General features: G+C 42.1%; 2 protein-coding genes across 15 annotated transcripts in view; one reads left to right on the plus strand and one right to left on the minus strand.

Moving 5' to 3' along the window:
- Nucleotides 1-296: 296 nt before the first annotated feature.
- On the minus strand, nucleotides 297-21,051 carry bicdl1 (BICD family like cargo adaptor 1). Of its 3 annotated transcripts, XR_008415596.1 has the most exons (12): nucleotides 20,246-21,051; nucleotides 18,849-19,064; nucleotides 12,250-12,366; nucleotides 12,014-12,025; nucleotides 10,003-10,149; nucleotides 8,353-8,532; nucleotides 8,066-8,284; nucleotides 7,855-7,998; nucleotides 7,373-7,503; nucleotides 4,529-4,649; nucleotides 4,242-4,354; nucleotides 2,826-2,974 (listed from the first exon to the last, which is right to left on the minus strand). XR_008415596.1 is itself a non-coding variant. In XM_053871575.1 (11 exons), exons 1-11 carry the CDS (start codon nucleotides 20,636-20,638, stop codon nucleotides 2,798-2,800), a joined length of 1,857 nt encoding a protein of 618 aa, XP_053727550.1. In that variant the 5' UTR covers nucleotides 20,639-21,049; the 3' UTR covers nucleotides 297-2,797. The 3 variants fall into 3 exon arrangements, 2 of the variants coding, with proteins under 2 accessions (XP_053727550.1, XP_053727551.1); XM_053871575.1 differs by lacking the exon at nucleotides 4,242-4,354 and having other exon boundaries at nucleotides 297-2,974; nucleotides 20,246-21,049; XM_053871576.1 differs by lacking the exons at nucleotides 4,242-4,354; nucleotides 12,014-12,025 and having other exon boundaries at nucleotides 298-2,974; nucleotides 20,246-21,048.
- Nucleotides 21,052-24,759: 3,708 nt separating this feature from the next.
- The window catches only part of LOC128762951 (citron Rho-interacting kinase), a 28,273-nt gene continuing 27,481 nt past the window's right edge, over nucleotides 24,760-25,551 (plus strand). For 3 of the 12 annotated variants that reach the window (XM_053871565.1, XM_053871563.1, XM_053871562.1), the window contains exon 1: nucleotides 24,776-25,205. The gene's annotated coding sequence lies outside the window, so the exon portion shown is untranslated. Of the gene's footprint in view, nucleotides 25,206-25,551 lie in introns of all 12 variants that reach the window. The other 9 variants (XM_053871569.1, XM_053871567.1, XM_053871570.1 and 6 more) reach the window with 6 other exon arrangements.

Genomic DNA, 25,551 nt, shown 5'->3' on the forward strand with positions numbered 1-25,551 from the left:
CAGATTTGCAAATCATGATATATATATATATATATATATATATATATATATATATATATATATATATATTTTTTTTTTTTTTTTTATAGAAGCCCTCATAAATTCCTGAGACTAGTGCAGAGCCAATTTAATTTTCATTTTGCATCTAATTTTCTCTCCAACTGCAAGACATGGATCATCTTGTTTTTGTTTTTTTTTATCAGTAAATGTCTCATGCGCTGTTGTGTTTAGTGCCATAATTGTTTTAGGCAGCGAGCAACTCGCTGCATCATGGTTTGTGCATTAACTGACTGAAGACAAGTGAATTGTAAAGAATTTATTGGTAGAAAAAAGAAATTCTCGGAATGCTAAGAAAATTGCATGATAAATATTTAGAATAGTTAGAAGCCTTGGGGAACCAAAACAGCGCCGTTTGTCAGTGGCGAATGGAAGCACTCGCATGGAGCACAATGAGTCCACCCAGAGCTTGAAATTCCAAATTTACAAGAAGAGACGAGCAGTGGAGCACACGCTCAATGGCATGTCTGTCACTGACACACACACACACATCGGCAGCATCAGGATGTTTACAGCAGAGACACTTGTTTTTCAAATGCTTTCCATTCTCCAAACACACAAACAAAAATGCCATTACAATGAGTTTAAGAAGGGAGGCTGCAGCAGGAGCTGGTACTCTCTATTTCCCATCTAAATCGAACCGAGATTACAAGGTTAAAATAACGTCCGGGGTGAAATTAAAGTGTTCCTGCAAGTATGATTTAAAAAAACATATAAAACAATAGTAACACAGTTTGTATGGGAAATTAGTTCATATATATATATATATATATATATATATATATATATATATATATATATATATGAAATTCAAGTGGTTGAAAACTGTGAAACATGATAATGATATGACTTATTTTCCATAAATTTGTCCTTAGAAGGGAGAACTTTTGCTACACAAACGCACATCCAAAAGTATCACTGATATGTTGTTTGATCATAAAATTCTCAAACAAATGTGGAATTTGGAAGTCTAAAAAAATGTTTGGTCATAATAATCTGAGCTTTAAAGTAAGTCAGTGATTTGTCTATTTTGTTGATGGTTTAATAGCTTCTCAAAATTGACAGGGATTTCTAAAATATACTTGAAAGAACAAAATGATGCAGTAGTGATGGGTCGATGAGGCTTCATGAAACAGTGTCCCAATTTCCAGAGGCCACCAGATGGCGCTGTTTGCTGTAAAATGTGTAACTTCACGGCATTTCTAAACCAATGGCGCCATCTAGTGGCCTCTAGAAATTGGGACACTGTTTCATCAACCATGCAACATGTTTATCTTAGTGAATTTGTAGAACGATGTAAATAAATCTTCCTAATGATGCTTGAGGGATAAGAAAGTAAATAAAGGAAATCTGAGCTGCTGATGCCCAAAACTCACATACTACTATGAACCTAAACATGGCATCCAATGTCCCGCTCCACCACCTGCTGCACCTCGGCAGTAGAAAGCAACAAAGTCCAAGATGGCTTGACCAAGAACCGACCACGAAAGTAACAGGAAACCAAAAACTACAAAATGGCGGGTGTTTCTTTGTCTTTAAAAACTTTTTTTTCTCCAAAAGATATGTACTTTTTCTTATAAATATATCATCCAGTGAGTTATAAAAATCATTCTTTGGGTTGATCCTTCCCAACAGCCAGCTGAGATGACCAGAAGACATCTGCATAGGTGAGACACATTCCGGGCAGACAGAGAGGCGCCTGACGTCCTGTCCCAACCATGGAGCCACGCACGTGGTGAACATATGGAAGCCCCGCGGCTAACACAACCAAAGTGCCGGTGAAGACCTTGGAATGGAGGTAGATCTCTTCAGGTGGTGACTCAGCTCCTCCTCCTTCTCAATGTAAACACTTAGAAAAATTTGGTCGACTAGGAAGATGATGGATTATTCTTTATCAGAAAATGATTTATGTTAAAAAGAATATGATCTGTAGAAAAATATGTACCCGCGCTTTCTGCTACTCAGGTTTACCAGCATGTTGGATGTCACTGATGATAAAATATACCATGTTAATTCACTTTAAAAAAATAATTTGATCTCAAGTCTTGTAAAATAGATGATAAAGTGTCAACAAATATATTTGGTAAAATGTTTAGTAATATTTCATGCCGGAAATTTAGAGCCATCAATTTTAAAAGTTGTTTTGTATGGGAGAAACTTCAGTTGTTTGTCTTTACATATATTTTTATTTTTTTATGAGAAAAAATAAAAATATCATCCAGCAGCTTTACATTTTTATTGTTCCATTTACGCTCGCAGATCCTCCTCTTGTTACCATGGTAACCATAAAGTGCCTCAGTGTGAGTAAGAAAATAAGTGTGTCAGTTGACCTGTGAGATGACGCTGACCTCGTCCAACATCTGGATAAACCCGAGTAGCTGCATCACATCAGACCCGCCAGTGTCGCCGCCGTCCCCCCGTCACGCCCCCCCACTTCCAGCTGGGGTGTGAACAGTGAGCGTTTTCTCTCTGCAGAGCTGGCAGTGGTGGAGATTGTAGGCACTACAAGGAAACATTGTGACCCTGCTGACGCTCTCTGTGACCTCTGGGAAGTGGTGATGCGCCTCAGTGTTCACACACGCCAGCGACAGGAAGAAGAGGAGGCATGAAAGTGCAAAATGATCCACCCCCCACCTTCATCCCGTCCCCCGGTTTGGCCGAACCCAGGTGTGCCTTCAATGGTGACGTCCCCCTGCCTCCTCTCCTGCTCCTCTCTGCCTGCTGTGCCCTCCAGCAGTGGTCAGTTCTTTTTGAAAAAAGAGAAAAGTCTCCTGTCGCGGTCTGAGATGCGCTGAGCCCGTCTGGAGGACTGACCACCGTGGGGCCTGGACGGCCCGGACAGGGAGGATGGAGCTTCTCGCCACTCGTCCTGGTGCTTGTCCATCAACTGCTGGTCAATAACTCTGTGCATGTCATCCTGAGCAGGACAAGAGACGGGAGGATGACCGGGCTTGTTACTGTATTATATCAGTGGAATTGAATTACACAATGGATGAGAAAAAATATGACAATGCCACAAATTATACAATGTTAAAATGACCTAAATAAGTTTTCATTCATGACGTCTTTGTAGACTAAACAAAAGAAACATTTGTTTTATAGAAGGTGGGAGGTTTGAAGTACTGAGGCTCAACTGTCCAGATCGATGGAGAGTGTGAGAAAGAGGCGAAGAAGCGGGTGCAGGCAGGATGGAATCATTGGAGAAAAGTGTCAGGTGTGATGTGTGACAAAAGGGTGTCGGCAAGGATGAAAGGGAAGGTGTACACAACTGTGGTCAGGCCAGCAGTGTTGTATGGTTTGGAAACAGTGGCACTGAGGAAAAGACAGGAGGCAGAGCTGGAGGCAGCAGAGATGAAGATGCTGAGCTTCTCAGGATAGGATCAGAGGGACAGCACATGTGCTCAGGTGTTTAGGAGACCAAGTCAGAGAGGCTGGATGGAGATGGTTTGGACATGAACAGAGGAGAGAGAGAGCCAGTACATTGGTAGGAAGATGTTGAGGTTGGAACTGCCAGGCAGAAGGTGGAGAGGAAGGCCAAAGAGGAGATTGATGGAGGTGGTGAAGGAGGACATGAGGTTTGTAGGTTTGAGAGAAGAGGAAGCAGAGGACAGGGTGAGATGGAAGAGGATGATCTGCTGTGGCCACCCCTGAAGGGAGAAGCCCAAAGAGAATGAAGAAGAAGAAGAAGGAGGACGAGAAGGAGGAGAAGAAGAAGGAGGAGCTGAAGGAGAAGAAGGAGGAAGAGGAGGTGGAGGAGGAGAAGGAGAAAAAGAAGAAGAAGGAGGAAAAGAAGCAGAAGAAGAAGGTGTTGAGGTTGGAAGTGCCAGGCAGAAGGTGGAGAGGAAGGCCAAAGAAGAGATTGATGGAGGTGGTGAAGGAGGACATGAGGTTTGTAGGTTTGAGAGAAGAGGAAGCAGAGGACAGGGTGAGATGGAGGAGGATGATCTGCTGTGGCCACCCCTGAAGGGAGAAGCCGAAAGAAAATGATGAAGATGAATAGATTTTAAATTTGATGAAAGACTTTATTCTCTGTCATTTCAGATTACTTTGATCTTCGTTGCCATGGGAACAGCGTGAGAAGGTGATGAACAGGAACGAGTGGGTGGCGTGGGAGGAGGGAGACATGGGATGGCTCAGCATGGTTAGTGAGGACAGGTGTGTCAGGAAGGAGCTGCGGGGCTCACCTCTAAGGCAGGAGGGGGGACCACAGGGGGGGAGAGGGCGGTACGGGAGCTGAGAAAGGCCACTAGATCAAAAACCACAAGAGCCAAACAGTAAAGAGCCCTGAGGAGGCAAACTGTGGGGAGGGGGAGAGAGAGGACAGAGCGGCTGGTTACACTCCAGGGAGGGGCGGACGCACACTGGTCTGACACGTTGGCATCAGCTCACTGAATTCAGTAGTAAAGCCACGCAGAGAGGTAAAGAGGTGAGAAACCCACTGACTTCCATTCTGTGGAAAGCTTGGACTCACCTGCCAGGCTTCCAGCTGCTGCGACAGGTTGAGCTTCTGCTGGATGGCGTCCAGGAGCTGACTGTTGAGAGACATGATGTCTATTTTACATTTGGCCAGCTCCATCTCCACCGCTTTCTTCCTGGAACACACAGCAGCAGGTCACGTTACACAAGAGCCCAGAGATGGTCTTGATCAGAAGTGCAACCGGACACCTGGCGGCCGCAAGCTAACACCTCCTTGTGAGGACGTTTGTCTAAGTGAACCCTAACCCTAACCCTAATCTAACCCTAACCCTAACCCTAACCCTAACCCTAACCCTAACCCTAAACCTAAACCTAAACTTATACCCCTAACCCTAACCTTATAACCCTAACCCTCTAACCCTAACCTTATAACCCTAACGCTAACCCTAACCTTATAACCCTAACCCTCTAACCCTAACCCTAAGCATGACCCTAACCCTAACCCTAACCCTAACCCTAACCCTAACCTTATAACCCTAACCCTAAACCTAGCCTTATAACCCTAACCCTAACCCTAACCTTATAACCCTAACCCTAACCCTAACCCTAACCTTATAACCCTAACCCTAACCCTAGCCTTATAACCCTAACCCTAACCCTAACCTTATAACCCTAACCCTAACCTTAACCCTAACCCTAACCCTAGCGCTAACCCTAAGCATGACCCTAACTCTAACCCTAACCCCTAACCCTAACCCTAACCTTATAACCCTAACCCTAACCCTAGCCTTATAACCCTAACCCTAACCCTAACCCTAACCCTAGCCCTAACCCTAACCATGACCCTAACCCTAACCTTATAACCCTAACCCTAACCTTATAACCCTAACCCTAGCCTTATAACCCTAACCCTAACCTTATAACCCTAACCCTAACCCTAACCCTAGCCCAAACCCTAAGCATGACCCTAACCCTAACCATATAACCCTAACCCTAAACCTAAACCTAACCTTATAACCCTAACCCTAACCCTAACTTTAACCCTAACCCTAACCCTCTAACCCTATAACCCTAACCCTAACCCTAAGCATGACCCTAACCCTAACTTTAACCCTAACCCTAACCCTAACCCTAACCGAACCCTAACTCTAACCCTATAACCCTAACCCTAACTTTAACCCTAACCCTAACCATATAACCCTAACCCTAAACCTAAACTTATAACCCTAATCCTAACCCTATAACCCTAACCCTAACTTTAACCCTAACCCTAACCCTAGCCCTCTAACCCTAACCCTAACCCTAACCTTATAACCCTAACCCTAACCATAACCCTAACCCTAACCATATAACCCTAACCCTAACCTTATAACCCTAACCCTAACCCTAACCCTAGCCCTAACCCTAAGCATGACCCTAACCCTAACCCTAACCTTATAACCCTAACCCTAAACCTAGCCTTATAACCCTAACCCTAGCCTTATAACCCTAACCCTAACCATGACCCTAACCCTAACCCTAACCATAACCCTATCCATGACCCTAACCCTAACCCTAACCATAACCCTATCCATGACCCTAACCCTAACCCTAACCTTATAACCCTAACCCTAACCCTAACCATGACCCTAACCCTAACCCTAACCCTAACCTTATAACCGTAACCCTAACCCTAGCCTTATAACCCTAACCCTAACATTATAACCCTAACCCTAACCCAAACCCTAGCCCTAACCCTAAGCATGACCCTAACCCTAACCCTAACCCTAACCTTATAACCATAACCCTAACCCTAACCTTATAACCCTAACCCTAACCCGAGCCTTACAACCCTAACCCTAGCCTTATAACCCTAACCCTAACCCTAGCCCTAACCCTAACCATGACCCTAACCCTAACCCTAACCTTATAACCCTAACCCTAGCCTTATAACCCTAACCCTAAACTTATAACCCTAACCCTAACCCTAGCCCTAACCCTAAGCATGACCCTAACCCTAACCCTAACTTTATAACCCTAACCCTAGCCTTATAACCCTAACCTTATAACCCTAACCCTAACTCTAATCCTAACCCTAACCCTCTAACCCTATAACCCTAACCCTAACCCTAAGCATGACCCTAACCCTAACTTTAACCCTAACCCTAACCGAACCCTAACTCTAACCCTATAACCCTAACCCTAACTTTAACCCTAACCCTAACCATATAACCCTAACCCTAAACCTAAACTTATAACCCTAATCCTAACCCTATAACCCTAACCCTAACTTTAACCCTAACCCTAACCCTAACCCTAGCCCTCTAACCCTAACCCTAACCCTAACCATATAACCCTAACCCTAAACCTAACCTTATAACCTTAACCCTAACCCTATAACCCAAACCCTAACCCTAACTTTAACCCTAACCTTATATCCCTAACCCTAACCCTAACTTTAACCCTAACCCTCTAACCCTAACCCTCACACTAACACTAACCCTAAGCATATAACCCTAACCCTAACCCGAGCCCTAACCCTAGCCCTAACCCTAACCCTAACCCTAACCCGAAACATAACCTATTCAAATTCATCTAATCCAAAACCCCAATAACCAAATGTTAATTGGTTATTATAAAACCTAACCCTATATTTTGCAATCTAATCCCTGCCCACACTTAATCCTAACCCTAACCTAACTGAGCCCCAACTGGTTTTTGCACTCTAATTCTACCTTAACTCTCATTCTAAACCCTAACTGGAACCTAAATCTAACCTACATCTCTTTGAATGAGGATGGACACTCCTCTGTCGGGATGAAGACTCTACAATAACTAGGTTATTATAATTGGGCTTAAGTCTGCTCCTGGTTAAGTTTAGCCATTTGTTCTAACAGGGGCCAAAACACGAACTTCGTACTTGGCTATAGCTTCATCTCTGTCTCTGATGGCACTCTGGACCAGCTCACTCGGCTCCTGGACTTCAGCCATCGATCTCATCCGATCATTCTCCTCTTGGAGGGAGCACATCTCCACTGAGAGCAGCGCCATCTGCAGGTGGAGGGAAACAAGTTACATCCGACATACGACCGGGATCGGTTCCGAACAACCGGTCGTAAGTCAGACTGGACGTAAGTGGAATGCCATTCAAAATAGCCGACGCGAGGGTTATAGGTAGATTGCTGTGTGAGAGTGAGATGCTGGGACACTGTGATATATATATATATATATATATATATATATAAAACCAAGTGCAACATGTGAGATCAGGAGTCAAATGCGCATCAGAAAGACTCACACACGCCTACACTGAAGCACGAACCTTGACACTCAAACACACTCCAGATTTTTCTCTGGCTGATGTTCAACATCAACAGTCCAGCCAGTGAAACGCTGACTCACCTGATTGTGGAGCTGCAGCAGCTCGTCCTCACTGGCTCGCGTCTTGTCCTGCTCCAACTCGTACAGCTCCCGGACCTCTCTGAGCTCCTCCCCCATCTTCCTCACTTGGTCCTCCAGGGCTTCTTCGTCGCTGCGTCTGGAGCCCTGAAGATGATGATATAGTTACAACTTGACTGTTGTGAGCAAACAGATGGGCCGCAGGTTGCCCTACCGTGGACTCATTGCCGTCCAGCAGGTTTTGTGTGAGCCTCCGCAGCTCCAGCAGGCTGGTGTGAAGGCTTCCTGTAGGCACATCCTTGGCTGAGGACGTCTCTGACGACTCGTCCATGGAAGAGTCGGTGGACAGTGCAGAGTCCGTGAGGTCATTTCCCCGGAGGTGTGAGCAGAGGGAGCGGACCTCGCAGTAGGCCTCCCACAGCTGCAGCCGCAGCTGCGCACGGCAGACAGGAAGACGTGTGAGTCCCGGCTTCCTACGAGCCACCGCTGTCGGGCCGGTACCTGCTCTCGCTCCTGCTCTTGCTCCTCCTGCTCCATGCTCTGCTCGATCTCACACAGAAGGCTGGATGGGTGAGGGGTGAGGCTGTGAAGGCTGTGCTCCTCGGTGAGCTCCTGCAGCCGAGCGGTCAGCTGTCGGTGGGACACCTGGACCTCCTGCAGCTCCAGCTGATTCTGCCGCAGCTGACACACACACAAGAACAACATTAACAGCATTAAACAGGCAAAATTCCAAAGAGAAACCAGTCGGAGTTCAGCACTGAGTATTAAAATTAGACGTGAGACTAGACCAGAAGCACCAAAAAACATGTGATTAATCGAGTTATTTGCCAATTGAATTTCACAATTCATGAATCAACAATTAACTCATTAAAGGTTCTAGCCCCAATTAAAATCAGCACAATACTGAGGCAAACTGAGGCCCGGGGGCCATATGCAGCCCCTTTGTCTATATTACTGAGGCCCTCATGAGGTCAGACTATGAAACGGATATGTAGTTATTTTTCTTAAAATTTCTTAGTCTTGTTTCTTTCTAGCCATTACACTGGTTCAACTAAAAATATGTTCTAAACATGTGCTTTTAAGAGTAATTTTCTCTCATTTTTTTATTTTTTTAGTCACATTTAAAACAATGTAAAATCCTTCATTGAAAAATCAAAACATGACAACAAAAAATAAACATAAATAAATGCAATACTTCATTTATTTAGAAAAATATATAGAAAAAAGGAGAAATGAAAGCACCAAAATAAATGGGGTTGAAGACCCCATTTATTTGACAAATGTTTGGTTCATAGTTATATTATGGTTTACATTGAAAATGCCTCTAAAGTTAAACATTTACACTTCTTAATAACCATACTTGCATATCATCGTTTTAGGTCCATTTTGTCCTTGTTATACGGGGTATATTTTGGATTTTTCCCATCATATTTAGTGGTCATCGTCGTCCTTCTTTTGGCATGATGGGCCCTCACAACACTCAAAAGTCTAGACTGCGGACATTACGTTGCTCACCCGTGCTCTATATGCTTATGTAACGTCAATATTTTCTTTAGTTATCACACTGGACGTGATATTTCATAAAGCTGTATTATGAAGGAAGACCAAAGTTGTTTGGGAGTGAATGTAAAACCCTTTTTGGAACAAGCTGAACAAGGTGATACCTGGCCGTTGTTTCATTGATGCAGATTCATGACGTGGCGTTTTGCATTCAGAAAAAAATCCATCTGAGGGAAGGCTATAGCTGCTGATCTGGATGTCTTGACAAGCTAATGTGGCATCCGTTGTCCTAAAACAAGGCAGCGTGAGGCTTATAAAATATATAATAAATGGCACTGCAACTGACATAAGTTGGGTGACACAAAGGAAGATGAACTGCTGTAATATTCAGTACAAGTGAAAGGATATCAACATCTTTTCATTAGATCCCGGTTGGGAAAGAATAATGTTGATAATATTGGATTCCACTTTTCTTTTTGATCTCCCTGATTTATTAATGTCGCTTGCTCCTGCCTCGGAGGGTGTTGGCTGTGTGCCAGGAACAGAGCTCTCTGACTCTCGATCACCTTGCTCAGCTGTGTTCGTCTTCTGCACGGCTGTAGCGCTCCCTGATCTGGGAATGCTCATGTGGCGACAGGTCGGTTGAGTTACCTGAAGGTCTTTCTCATGGCACTGCTTCTCCAGCACCAGCGTTCTCTCTCGGAGGTTCTCCACTGTGTTCTGCAGCAGCTCGTTCTCCTCTAGCATTGCGTGGACCCGCCGCTCCAGTTCCATCTTCCTCTCCGACAGCATCTTAATCTGTCAAGTCAAAAAGTAAGTCCTTGCCTGAAGACAGAGAGAGAGCTGCTCTGGCTATCAGAGCTTACACAAGATTAAAAAATACTCCCACTGGCTGAAGGAATGCTTGTTGCCTAGTGCACACTGGACTTGGTTGCCACCCTTGTTTTTAGGAATGTCCAAGTCCAGGGAAAGTCAATTTATAGAGGACTCCTGTGAAGCACCGTTGGACAGGGCGGTGTTTTTCAACCGTTTTTAAACCACGGCACATTTGGTTCACCACCAAAGGAACGTCAACGAGTCGAAGTTCCTGAAGAAAACCCCTTTAATTTGTGAAAAACTGTAGCTACTGACACTATTTTGCTTGCTGTACAGAAAATGTATTTGCTTAAAAATATCTCCAGAAAGGGGCGGCAATACGGCAAAACATATATCACTATTTGTTTTAAAATATATTATATTTATTTATTTTTTATTTATTTATCACAATTTATTTCGCATGATTGTATTTTAGTTGGGGGATTACAAAAGAAAAATCTAAATATAAAAACTGGAAGTCGCTTCTTTGCTGTGAATGTGTGTGGAAAGAGGGGCACCAAACACAGCACTGGGAGTGATGGACAAGTCATTGCATTAGCATCGATCTGTAGTGTATAGATCCACGTTGGTGGATCGTCAAAACGTTCTAACTGATCATGACTTCATATCATCCTATGGCGCACCTCTACCTCCAAACAAATAAGGTGATTCTGGATCATTTCCCACGGCACATCTTACAGTCTCTCACGCTCAGTGTGATGCGGCACACCGGTTGAAAAAGACAGGGAAAGGGGGCTGAAATTTTTGTTAAAAAATATTATATATATATATATATATATATATATATATATATATATATATATATATATATATATATGCCGTGGTTTAATAAAAAAAAAATATATATATATATATATATATTAAAAACAATCTGGAGGCAATATTATTATTTATTGCTAATATAATTAGATATTTAAAAAAAATGTAAAATAGTATGTTGAAAAATCAAAACAAGACAACAAAAAATAAGCATAAATCAATGCAATTCTTCATTTATTGAGAAAAATATATAGATAGATAATATATAGAAAAAAGGAGAAATGAAAGCACCAAAATAAATGTGGTTGAAGAGAATTGAATGAAAAATCAATTTGAGAGGAGGCTTTCGAAGGAGAAAATGGAGATATATGAGTGCTGGGTTTGAGTCCTGAGGTTGCATGTTCTGGCCCACACCTGCAAACGTCCTGAAAGGAGACTTCAGAGCTGCAGGAGTTAGGGCTCCCCCGTGTGTTTGACCTACATCCCGTGACCTACTTCACACAGCAGCAACTTTGATTCTCTGCCGTTGACACCAGCATCAGGTTTAGAATAAGCCTCGCGTCTTAACTTGACAGGCCGCTATGACTCGCCAGAAACAGAAGCAAAAGTTATTGGATACAAGCAGCCCCAGTTCAGCAGAGGCACCGTGGGAGCAGCCAGACGTTGCAGCATCTAAATATAGATCAGTGGCTGTTTCTCCAAGTAATGAATCAAGCTCTGCAGTCAGGGTGCTTCCTTGTGAAGTGGCAGAGAACCTCCAGAGAGTCTGGGGCCATTACCTTCCAGGGATCACGCATCGCCACTGACAGCCCAACATGTCATGCTCCAGCAACCAAGCACAAATCACGCCGCAGGACTGGAAACATGGATTGCTCTCTGATTGTAGGAGTAAACAGTTGTGGGAGAGACTTATTTTTCACTTAGTTTCCACCAGAACTATCACAAGAAAGCAGCAACTGGTGGTTGAGCAATCCTTGTTTCTGTATTGGACAGCACATGCAGCATGCAGTCGCCGGTGGCCACTCACTTCTAGCCCTTGCTGCTCCACACGACAACAGAGGGGAGGAGGAGAGGTAAAGGTAAGAGTTCCTAGAAGCTAAACATGTAGAATGAACATGCTACATTGGAAGAAGTGAGCATCCAAGACAGAAGTCACATTTGAAAGGTGTGTAGTTTTAGAATATATGAATCCTCGACTGTGCCCTGCAGGGTTCTGTGAACAGAATGGTCGACATCTTTGTCTTGAAATTGACCAAATCTCACCTCAGCTTGGAGAGTTTCTAGTCGTGTCATGTGCTGGCTTGTGGACATGCTCTTCTCCCTGAAATCGTCCCGTAATGAATGGACCTGAGTGGACAGCTGCCTCTCCACCTCTGCAGCCTGGAAAATAGAGTTGAAAGTTTTTGTGCAAAGGTTTCGTCTGATGCATGAACACAAGTCTGTGAGATGAAGCAGGATAGAGATCAAACATAGTGCTCGCAAAATCTCAAGGAAACCACTTGTTAAAGAATTGCTACAAAGGGAGCAGTTAAAATAAGAAATATGGAATGGCAAAACAGGGTACAATTTGTGGAAGTTTAAAAAAACAGTGGGACATAAAAAAAAATCACCAAGCAAAAAAAAAAAAAATCACTTATTTATTATTATTATTATTATTATTATTATTATTATTTTTCTCCCACTGTTTTTTTCATTTTACCTGGCGGAAATGGGCTTCTATAGAAATTAGACACATATTGCCACACATGTTATAATATAACATATTATAGAAATAAATGTGGATTTAAAAAATAGCATAGAATGCATTCAAAACAATAAAGATAATGGAACGGATTTTATACCATTTTTATATCTTACAAAGTGTTTCACTGTAAAAGACACACATATATACACATACGCATTTGTTTCGCTATTTTTTTTACATAACCCTTTCCGCAGCCTCTCACTCTTAAACCTAACCATCCAAAACACATGGCTCACCTCAACCAGGACTAACCAGGCTACAACGGGGCGTTTTCCCCAAAACTGGACCTCACCAGGATAGATATGCTTAAACACAAACACACCACACACACACACACACACACACACAGCAATCACCTGCCTCAATAAAAGTCCAATCCTCCTAAATGTCAGGGCTGAGAGTTTGAGCCTCGTGGGTCAGCAGGAAACTGCCGCAGACCAAGTTATTGGACAGTTGGTTCGGGCTGCTTATTTGATCATTGCTGCTATGGCAACAGCAAAATGACTGTCACTGTCTCACTCCCGGGGGAGACATGGGTCAATATTAAAAATGCTCTACACTTCATCCTCTAGGAGGCGCCACATACTGTTTACCAACAGAGCCAACACAACTGGTCGAAGGAGAAGCATCCAGTGGAACACAGATGACAGACTTATTTAGCTGTTTTAAGTGTGAACTGGGATGTTTTTTGGCCAGGTCCAGAGTCCTCGTAGATCCTCTGTGTTTTAGTGTAATAACTTGTTTACTCTACAAACCTGTTGTTGACTTTTTAATTTTCAGCAGCGTGTTTGAGTCCACTGCCTCCTAATTCATGGGTAAATCTCATGGAATAACAGCATCAAAACAATTCTGCCAGCTGCTCGATGTGGCTCACAGCTGCCGCCACTCGTGTGTGCGTGAAACAGATGTGCAAGCTGTCCGGGTCAGGACGCAGTTGTAAACGTGACATCTGACCCACTGACCCCAACATGCAGATTTAAATCACCAGAAAAAAAGCAGCTGCTCTTATTTGTGGTCAGTTAATCTAAAGAGTAATTCCTCAGATCCTGGCTTCAGAACCATCAACAAGAGAAACAGGGCAACATCAGACTGCAGAATCCAGGACAGCAAAGTAGGACGTGCTCCTTTTCCAGCCTCTTCAATCTACAACCTGGACTGAGCAGCCACGTTACAGCCACGGGAAAAAAAAAGTGCTTTTAGAACTTAATATCATATTTGCAAGAACCCCTGCACTCTTTAGTGGTGCTAAACTAGTGTCACCGATTCCCATGGTTACATCACACAGTCAGAATTTGCATGGCGCTCTTGTTGTCATAGCAACTCGTGCTTCAGGGTTTTCTGTAATCGACAGCAATGCCTGTGCTCGACTGAAGTGTGCAGCTGCCTCACCGTGTTGTCAGTTATGTAGGATTTCTTAAAGCGGCAGAGGCCTGGCCGTCACGAGGCCTGCCGCTCGCTGACAGGTGAGTCGACTTGTTGCTGCTGGAACCTCCCCAGACTGAGGGAGTAACAGTTTGCTGAGGTATTTCAAAGGCCACTGTCGATATCATCAGTGACACTGAGTGTCACAGTCGGCGCTGTGTTCTGGATACACCTGCCGTCTTTAACAGCTGAATCTAAAGGGATGTACATCTACCTTGAAAAGCAGACCTTCATCATACTGTGATTTTTGTTTTTAGCTCAATATTATTATATAACATTGAGTTTATCAATAAAATTCAATGCGTTTTTAAGCATTTGAAATATCATTGATAGCAATGAGCAGAGTGGTACAGCAGATGGCAGCAGTGGTCTCCAACTCACTCTCACAGCACATTGCTCATGAGAGTGAGATCAGCTTGTTTTGGGCGACAAAAAATATTTGAATCTCTAAAAGATCTGGGGATCAGTTGGTACCACCACAATCTATTGACACCTTACAAACATGTCATGTTTTTTAATTTGTTTGTTAAAGTCTGTCCATCTGTTTTGGGGTAGTTCTGCTTGCAAACACAGAAAAAATACAACTTTTCTGACTTTTCTGTCATACAATGACCAAACTCTAGATGGCGCCCTGATTAAAGATACCAGAGTATCCCTGTTGTTTTACCCAATTTCAATTGATTCATATGTTTTAAATTTAAATATGAATATTTTTGGAGTAATTTGTGACATAATTTGCAATGAATTACATATTTATTGTATAACAGTACCATATTACTCTAAAACAATATTCCTAGGTGAAGCACTGTAAAGTAAGGAATTAAATTCTTCTTTTTATTTTGGGAAGCATCACACCCACATCCCAATAATAACACTTCAAATCTTTAAGAAACGCACAGTATTTCACGAGTAACATGCGTCAAAATCTCATGGAAAGAACAAGAGCATTTTCAAGCGTCACTGTTGTCAATATAAGAGGAAAGTCCGGTGGGTTGGACCCCGCCCCTCTCCTGAGTGAGCACTAATGTAATTAGAAAAGGTTCCCTACTTGTCGGTGAGCTGTGATCAGATTAGGTCTGAGGAGATTGTCAGTCACCAGTCTGAAGACACGCCCAGGCTAACACACTCACCGCAGGCTCTGATCACGGCTGCTCTGTTTCCCCAGCCAGACGCCGATACAGCAACTCTTACATTCCCTTCTGTCTTGTAATATGGATACACATTACAAGACAGATACACAAAGTATATATATATATATATATATATATATATATATATATATATATATATATATATATATATATATATATATATATATATATATAGTATATTCCAAATCCAGTGAGCACAATTCCAGATCAATGAAACCAAGGATCCCTGCTGGTATTAATTAAGAGGAGTGTGGGGCCCGTGACTGTTTTGGTTCTTGACTGAGTGCATATGGTCGAGCTATTACCACAGATTATGGCCTAATCCACTCAGCGCTCCTGTGACTTACATCACTTCCTGCCTCCTCAAGGTTACCTCAGGGCGAACAGGAGGGACCTCACTCAATAAAAATGCCCCAACCATGTTTTGCTTTCTTAACTCCAGGCCAGGAGCTTCCTCAGCAACCAAACTCTATAGATGTGTAATTAAACAGGAAAGCCCTGAATATCCCAGGAATAAAAAATTGATATACTTGTCAATGCAAAAGGGAAAGAGGTTATTAAATTTTAAAGGCCTGTGAGAAAAAGGTAGGTAAGTAGGTAGGAGGCCATTGAAGGACTATGGAAGGGCAATGACCAATGCCAGCAAACCCTTGACTCCCTCCCTCGTATTTTGTCTATTTCTAAAAGTAATGCTTTGTCCAGTTTAGAGAGGAAAATGTATTCCTTATTGAATGAAACTCTTGCTCAAGCAACTCACAAGTCACCTTCACCGCAGCCAATCAGTTGTTTCCTAACATGCTGTTGCTGTCCTGCTGACGCTCTTGACACATTTGGTCGAGGTTTGCTTTTTTGTATACACTCATATATATATATTTATCAATAATGGTTGCAGCATTATTTTTATATTAATTAGGAAAGTAATTTTAACATTATTGAAAATGTTTATACTCTCTTTTGTAAAGCACAACTTGATCTGTGCACAAATTCAGCTATAGTCTAAAATTCTATTTTTTAACGTAATATTTCATTTGAAATAAATTTCATATAATTAAAAATGAATGAATTAGAAATTTAATAATGACATTTCTAGTCTATTTTCATGGCAAAATAATGATGTACAGTATGTAATATTAATATATTAGTCAATTGAAATAATTAGTTTAGAATTGTAAATATTTGTTGGTCAATAAAGTAAATATAAACGTGCATAATATTATCATAACATTCTTGCTGAATGACATCATCATTACAGAGCACAGTTCATTTGCAATAAAACCTTTCGTTCACTGAACTTGGAATGATAATAAACTGTGCGTGTTCTGTTAGAGCACCCACTGCAACTGGGAAAGGGTTCCATGACCAGAGACCCATGAGTCTCCAGTTCTCCGTATTTCGCCAAATTTCTAATCTCTTGTTATCGCTCAAGTGTTGAAGATGCCAGTGACAGATTTGTCATCCTTCAGCATTTGACAGGACCTTCAAAGGTCAGCGTGACACACGCTGGGCAGAATGCTCTGGTTCAGCTTATTTCAAAAAGCGAAAGTGAAGAATGTGGGGCTCCTATCCAGGCCTCACTGCTGAAGCCTCTGTCCTGGGTGATGTTTTGTTAACTTGTTAACAGCTAACTTCACTGCGTCGCAGCTCATTGCCTGGTGATGAGCACAGACAGAGAGTCATAGAAAGAGAAGAAAGAGCGAGGGCAGAGATAAAAGAACTCGCACTGTGCTTGACCTCATTATTCTATTATCTAACAGGTCTCGCTGCCCAACACTGAATCATGGGAGCTGCATCGATGCAGACAATTACTTCTCATAAATTTCCCTAAACATAAGCTCCCCCAAAGTAAACAAGGAAATTTATGGGGTGTAAGCAATTAAATGAGACAAAGTGCTGAACTGCCTATTACCGTATAATAAATAAAAAATATATAAACAATGTGTAGAGACTGATCAGAATGTAATGTTCAAAGCCTCGCCTCTCCCAGGAGAGTCGCTCACCTAGCAGCGCGTCTCCTCTGCTCTCAGCAGGGACAAAAACATAGGCAACAGTGTCGCTGCAGACGGTGTCGCTCATGGGGTTATCAGCACAGACTTGTCAGAGGAGACAGTGCTCCGCTCAATAGCATCATGAAATGTGACACGTGCTTCCATGATGAGCTGGCAGCAGTGATGTAGCGGCTGCTTGGAGCTTCTCACTGACAGCAAAGGCCTGTGATGAAGTTGTACAATTCATGGCTTAGTCACGTCTCCTCAGGGGTTGTTCTGAAACCATCCATCTCATTGTTTACCCTTACTCACAGGAGTGGAGAGTCGAAAGCTGCACGTGTGCTTGCTAGGTTGCAGCTAGTGTCTTAACCCCTGCTTTATTTCACTTGCTTTTACACTTCAATGAGTTGGTGTTACGATACTTTTAATGTGTAAAAGTATGCGTAATCAGTAATGGCAAAAAATCAATGTAGCAGTACTGTAGTGTACTTGATCACATTTATTTTGTTTTAAACATTGATTTACTGTGTTTTTATTAAACCACAGCCTTGTTCCATTTGTCTTCTGAACTCATAATGATGCCAGCACTGTGACAATAAGTGGTCCAGCGCTCTCTTTTTTTTTATTGTCACCAATCCATTAATAATAATAATGGCTTGAATTTATATCCTGCTTTTTCCCCCAGACTCTCAGGGCGCTATACACTATTATTCATTCACACCGCATTCAAAGCGGCAGTGGTGAGCCAGACACAACGTCTGCTCGCTTACTTAAAAAGAAGTGTCAGAGAGAGATTCATCACTTTGAAATTTCTGATTTATAAAGGCTCCTTCAGACACAAATGCTTAGCAGCCACAAAAATCATGAACTACATTTGGCGATTGCGCTGATGCCTGTGTTTAAAATAAATCTAAAAACCTTTCAGACAGAGGGAGTTTTTACTGTTCTTTAGGCTGAATAAATAAATGAAGAAAAAAAAAGCCTGATCTGAGCAGGGATTCACCTGTTGCACAGCTTGGTGGCCCTGGAGTCTCTTATGACGGCCCCATTGTTGGCTAACACAAACATTATGGTGCAGCTGGTGATGACTTAAATACTTATACTATACTTAAATAATGTTGTGCCACGCAGTTCATCCATTGAAGCTTGATATTTTCACGTCACATAGTCGTGACTTTTCGATCACTCAGACAAAATCCCTGTTAAACTGTCAATATGCAGAGTGGCATTGCATAAGAACCTCCGAATTATGCAGCGTGAAATCCGCCTGCCAGACTTTCAATTTGATGAGTCGACATTATTTAAGCCATGAGAGATGAAATGTACTCGCTCTCTGTGAGGGAGTATGATTTATCACTTGGCTGAACGCTTTACGTCTGAGTGGCCCCAAGGCCTGAGCGTGGCAGAAGTGGTTGTCAAAGGTTTCTCTGTGGATGAGTTTTTAAAGCTGTTTAAGACTCTGTGGTTGAGTGACTCAGGAGCCAGACTAATTACATCGTCCAAGCAGATTGATCCAGCATGCCTGAGGCGGGATTTAATCACAGCCATTTTGACACCCACCCGACTGAGTTGCTCCAGCAGTCTGTGGTTCTGTTCGGACAGGTCGCTGATGGCCTTTGACTTGTCCCTGTCTGTCTCTCTGAGCTGGACTTGGTGACGCTCCAGCTCGCCCTGAAGTTGCTGGACGTCCGTCTCCAGCTCGGCCACGCGACCCTCCCACTCCCCTTCTCGACTCTCCAGGCGCCGTCGTAACTCGTGCTTCTCCTGCTCCAAGTGCTGTGAAGGAAAAGGGACTTCAGTTATCTTACGACGGAGACAGAGAATCTTTACCTGACACCATCATCACGTCAGGCTCAGGTTGATAATACGACACAAGACTCTTTGGCTTCCATTGTCTGGTCATTTGCAAGGCAGAGTGAAGATATACTCACTCCTTTAGTCACGTCTGCCCTATGGAGAACGGTTAATGGAATAAAAAATGCGTTTTCATCATCTCTTCTTTTCTGAAGAGCAACACTAACTTTGCTGCCTGGTTCCCTTCAAGGCTACATGCCATTCACACAGGAGACTGTAAGTTTTCTGGGCTTTCAAAACTACATTACACAGTATATTGTGAGACAAATGGTAATAAAATGAACTGATGCACTCGCTGACTAGAAGAGGATGGATGTCAGAAGACTCAGTTGCCATCTGTGTCAGCGCTATTTTCATCTCCGGTTCTGTGTCAGAACCATGGTCGACCCACTCAACGGCAACCCCACAGCCAACAGGTGAGAATCGGCTGACAGGAAGTGTAACAGCAGTCAATCAGATTTTCAGAAGAGGATTAATTCGCTGAGCTTCCACATGAGGATAAATATGGATCAAAGGGCTGAGCAGATGTACGTCTGATACAGTGGACAGTCACCAGATTAATCTGTTGTTTCTTTCCCAGCGTGTGTGTGGGAGAGATTTTTAGAACCAAAACAAAGGCCGCATGTAATAACACTCAATAAAAGAAACACCATACGGTATATGGTTATTTACAAATGTAAATAAATATGTGCTATATGCTATGTGCCAAATGACTTTTTATGACATGTGAAACTTTATTTTGGTCTTTTTTTTTCATCAGGGAATAATAATTGATTTAACTTTTTATCTTAGATAGAAGATAAAAAGTTAGATGAACCAATGAAGCCATGTTATAGAATAGATAAAGAAATGTCATATAGCTTGTCATTTAGGAATTTACAATGTATTGGTAGATATAGAAATAAACATTCATTCATTTTTCTCTTGACAGCAAAAAGAGGCGACAAAATATCATCCATCCATTTGATTTGTCGTTTTTCCTTTCTGTGTTTACACTTCAACAGACTCAAAAAATTGAGTCCAGCCTCTAAAGCTGAAAAAGTCAATAGTAAATATATGAAGTCAAAACTCTGAAACTAAGGCCTAGTCATGAGTTTGTTTACCTCTAGTTTCTCGTTGAGATCTTTGTGCATTTTCTCATATTGCTTGGTCAAATCTTGGTTCCTCTCCAGCAAAGCTTTGCCCAGTTTCGCGGCTAAAACCAAGTCTTTTTCCTTTTGTCGGAAGAGCGACAACAAGTCCGTGTTATGCACCAACTCTGGCGCTTCAGCTTCCGGCGGCTCCTCCGGGTCGCCTTGATCCCCACCAAGCATGGCCAGCTCCTCTTCTAAGGCCACGCCGAGGCCTCCGGAGCCGGTGTGCCGCAGCGTGGGACCCTGGCAGCCGGCGGGCTCTGGAGCCGCTGGGCTGGACTCGGGCTCCATGCAGTCGCTGTCCAGCTCCAGTGGTGCTGAAACACCGGCAGGCGTCTGCAGGTCGAGGCAGAAAGCGGACATCGCCGCCCTGCGGAGGAGAAGGCGACGGAAAAGATTTCACTCCGGATGAGCCCTCGCTGCTCTGGCTGGGCCGGGCTGACCAGGCCCGCAAGGAATCGACACTTCATCCATCCCTCTCAGCGTCTCTCCAGCTTCCCGAATCCCTCCCTTGGATATAACTTCTCTGCCGCGGCTCCGCTCGGACTGACTCCGGCAAAACAGCTCAATGGGCGGCTGTTGACTGCAGCTCTCGGGGATGAGTTCAGCCTGGTCTAAACCTCCTGGACAAGCTCTCCGCGGGTCGATCTGGCTCCATCCCGTCTAGCAGTCCCGGGTCTGCCATAATGCTCAGGCGTTACACGGGTGGCATTAGCCAGCCAAGTAGCTGAGCGCGGTCTCGTTCCATCCTCAGCGCTTTTCTTCGCGTGCATGCGCGTTCCCGCCATGGTGGTGACGTCAACGTCTACAAGTCCTAAACAGTCCTCCTATTGGCTGAAATCGATAGCGCCACATTTTGTTCCACACACAGATGTTCGTGTATTCAACGGCAAGTGATTTGACGGGGCAACTTTCATCCAGGTTGCAGCTAACAGGTGGGACACGGAGCAGCCCAAAATAAGACAACAAATAAAATACAGTCGCGTCAAACCTATCTAGAAAACAACTGTCGTAATTTAGACAACTAATGAGAATTTTCCGTGCTGTTTGGAAAACACAATACTTGGAGTTAGTTACATATGTAAGTTAGCATCTAGCTGAAGCAGCTGTTGCTAAACCTATAAGCTGAACAGGTCTAATAGGAATTAATGTTAGCTACCTGAGACTAGATGCCAAATATCGCAATGTATAGCACAACTAAGCATATCAAAAGACTAGAATCTCGAAGTAAATACAATTCTTGCAACCCAACAATGAACATAATGCTGTATATTTTGCATAACAACATACAATACGTTTTTATGTCAGGCATGTCTAAGGCAGCCCTTTAATTCATCCACCAGAAGCGACTGTTTTAGAATATATTGGGGCTTGTCACTCCGAAAAATCCCAAAACAAACATTACAATTGTGACTTGTAACTTAAAATGATTTCATAATTACAACAAAGTTGAGCTACTATTGTTTTCATTGGAAGTATATTCATGTATATCTGTTTTAAACCTGCTTTTCATTTCAGTATAAAACTTGGGTCACACACATTTACACTTTATCAAATGTGGCCCTGTGAAAAAGTTATTTAACATAAGTGTTATACACTAAGTACATGCACAAGGTTTTCTATATTGTGCCACAGAAACTATCTAGAATTGCAAGACGTTATTAATCTAGGTAACCATTATATATTAGCATTAATACATTGTTATTTTAGCTATGCATTGACAAAAAGGGTGAAGATTGTTCGGTTTTTATAACAATTGCCTTTTGCCCCAATGAATGCTTTTGGACCACAATATATCTGAAAAAAGATAGGTGAAAATCAGCTTTTTAATATAAAATAACAAGGGAAAAACATTGTTTACCCCTTGCATTCCACCACTTTGGTGTGTTGATATACAGTATGTTTCTGTCGCAGGTCTAAAGCCGGCTCATCATTATTGGTACAGGTTTTTAATTCCCTTCTCCTAATCTGTTTACTTCAAAGGCATTGTCTTCAAATCAATTCGGGAAATATGAAGGTTATGCAATTAAAATAATTTGAGAGAACTATATTCCTGGAAGGAGAGTTTCCATTATGGACAACTTATTTCTGTGTAATAAATAATAATGACCATGACTTGTGGTCCTGACTGATCTTGCATGTCTGGTGGGGTAGAGCTGAGGTTAGGATGTTGGGGGGTGGGTGGGCACTGGAAATGAATGATTACAAACAAAGCCTCTTGATCTGATAAAATAAAAGCACAAAGGAAGTGGGTCACAGCCTGCTGGTGCAGAGCCATAGCTCCAGGGTGGGGGCAAAAGATGAATCATGGTTGACTAGCTCCTATCATATCCAGCACAACATCATCCCTTTTAGTTTGATGGTGATGCTCCGTTTCAGTGAATCACCTGAGATTCCTTTAAGCTTTTTTGAGCGGTAGGATTTGATCAAAAAGAATAGTACCGCTTATAAAAAGTTTAGATTTTAATATCCATCTAACATCACCACTTTCCTGAGAACCCTCAAGGTTCTTAGACGGTCGAGAATATGTGTTCTGGTGGTCCCTGTGTGTCCTGCAATGGAACCTGTTCAAGATGTTGCTCAATAAAACTGTTGATAAAATACAAAACCAGTTAGAACTCATTGTATTGATAACAGCGCCCTCTGGTGAGAGTAAATACTATTACGTTTAGAAACCCCCCCACAATCGATAAACTGCTATATATATATATATATATATATATATATATATATATATATATATATATATATATATATATATATATATATATATATATATATATATATATATATATATATATATATCTTCGAGAACATTATCCAGCTATCTGAATATAATAATAAAGACTGATCATAATACCTGGCACGTTGCTGCCTAAATATGCCGTTTAAGTCTGCACTCTACTCTGAACATGAAGCAAGGAACGACTATTCCAATGGCTTGACTGTAGGTGGCAGTATAATCTTACTGAAACTTTTTATTATTGTTAAAATGTGATGAACTGAACTCTGGAGACACAACTTCAAATCTTTTAAAAGTAAATTGTTTGTCAGACCTTTTGAATTGGTACTAGCTGGTACACACATAGCAAAATTATTTTATTGAGGCGATATATATATTTAGCACATTACAGTAAAAGAACTCCCTGCGAGTTCTTTTACTGTAATGTGCTAAATGAAAAAAAGGCAAATCAATCAATGTTGCGTTTGTATAAAGGCGTATATTGAGCTGCTCTGTGATACCATGGAGAACAGGTGTGTGTGTGTGGATGCCAAAAATGGATGACATCTGACTGTAGTGGAGTGGCCTGTAGGCTTGAGTGGGACACATTGTTTAGTATTTTGATCATCAGTGTGGAGAGATGTCGTGCTGTTTTATATATTTAGCTGAGTGGGAACATGAAGCGTTGTAAAAATACTTTTAGGGTATTCCATGTTCAACTGGAACGTTTGAATGAGGAGCGAGGTGAGCAAGATGATTGGACAGAAACAAACCGCTTAGGACTAAAGGAAACTGTATGATATAGATCTATCCACCAGCTCCTGGAATAGTTCGGTCTTATCTTGGTGTCTAGGGAGGAACTTTTTGAATGAAGATGGTTGATAGATAGATAGATAGATAGATAGATAGATAGATAGATAGATAGATAGATAGATAGATAGATAGATAGATAGATAGATAGATAGATAGATAGATAGATAGATGGATGGATGGATGGATGGATGGATGGATGGATGGATGGATGATAGATAGATAGATAGTACATCATAATGCAGTTATAAGGCTTTAGGAAACATATTATCTACAGTATGTCCATACAGAACATATTTGGTTTGGTTTTAGATTAGGCCAGTAGGCCAGTAAGCCAATTATTTGCTCAATTTAATAATAATAAGGAATTATGTTGTTGCTTAGAGGAAACGTTCAATGACTATTCCAGAGTAAAATATAGCCCTATATAATCTATATCTATAATCTAAACCCTATATAATTAGGGTTAGGGAGTTTTGAGTGTAGAATACGTTAAGTCCACAATTTATAATACATTATATACCCTTTCATAAATTACCATATATAATTATAAACATTTGTGACATGTTCTATAAAGCCTTAAATATGCATTATGGTGTCTTATTAATCTACTAACAATGCATTATAGATGAGTGCTAAAAGTGTTACTGATTGATTTTTCTCCTATTGTGATGTATTTTCTTTTTACATTTAAAATTAGTACCCGCTAGAAAGATCAAAGAGTTGCCTCCAGGTGCGTAATACAGGTTTTCATTGACAAAAGTAAATCTTGACAGGTCATTCCAAATTGTTACCATAGTTTTTGTTCTCCTCTTTTTGTTCTGTGTATTTTTTTCCAATTTTTATTTCCCACTGGTGATGATAGTCTATGTCTCCATATTAACACATCGCCATTTAATCCTGATTTATTAACATAGTTTGATGCGCAAAGAAGCATCGGGCATCTGAGCTAGCAGGATATTTCAAACTGCATACATTATGTGATTAGTGACGACTGCTGCAGTAAGAGAGAGGGAGAAGGAGTTGGGTGGTGGTGGGCTGGTGACAGAACTGAGAGCTTCTTTCCCTCGTAATGTGATCGCCTCTCTGCTGCATTTCCCTACAATGCAAGGGCTTTGTAGTGATGGTCCCCTCCTCTTCATCTCTCTGTAAGCAGTAATCTCTGATCGCTCTTGCAGCCTCGCAGCTTTCTCTCCTGCCACAGCGCATCTCTCTTCGCAAGGCTCGGGTCTGCACTCTCCCCAGTGAGGATGACATCCCCAAATTTGATGAAGCAGCAAATCTCTCATTCTGGCTGGTGGCTTCCACGGGAGACCCCACATGCGCAGGCTGACTGGACGAGGATGTGCTGCGTTTAAGGGGCTTTGTGGGAAACCTAGCAGCTCCAGCAGACTCCAAGTAAGTGCTCTTTGGCTTGTCAAAATGAAGGAGCTGTAGAAATCCCTGTTTGCTTTGCATGCGGTTGCATTTGGATGCTGTGCAGAGTTCCGCCTGCTAATTGAGAATTCTGAAACTAGTGTCTGATTGATTGACACTTCCATGAAGTGGTAGTTGCACCAAGCTTCTGCATCTTGTCTCTCAACCGTCAGTGTGATTCTTGGTCACGACATTGAAACAGTTTTTTTTTTTTTGGTTTGCTCGACAAGTTTTTGACTCTGTGCACCGGTTTTCACTGACACAGCTGATTGTTACTGCTTTGTTTCTGGGTTAAATGAAGCTAGTGATTTCATCTTTAATGGCTGTG

Source organism: Synchiropus splendidus, chromosome 7 (genome assembly GCF_027744825.2).
Source record: "Synchiropus splendidus isolate RoL2022-P1 chromosome 7, RoL_Sspl_1.0, whole genome shotgun sequence".
Classification (NCBI taxonomy): domain Eukaryota; kingdom Metazoa; phylum Chordata; class Actinopteri; order Syngnathiformes; family Callionymidae; genus Synchiropus; species Synchiropus splendidus.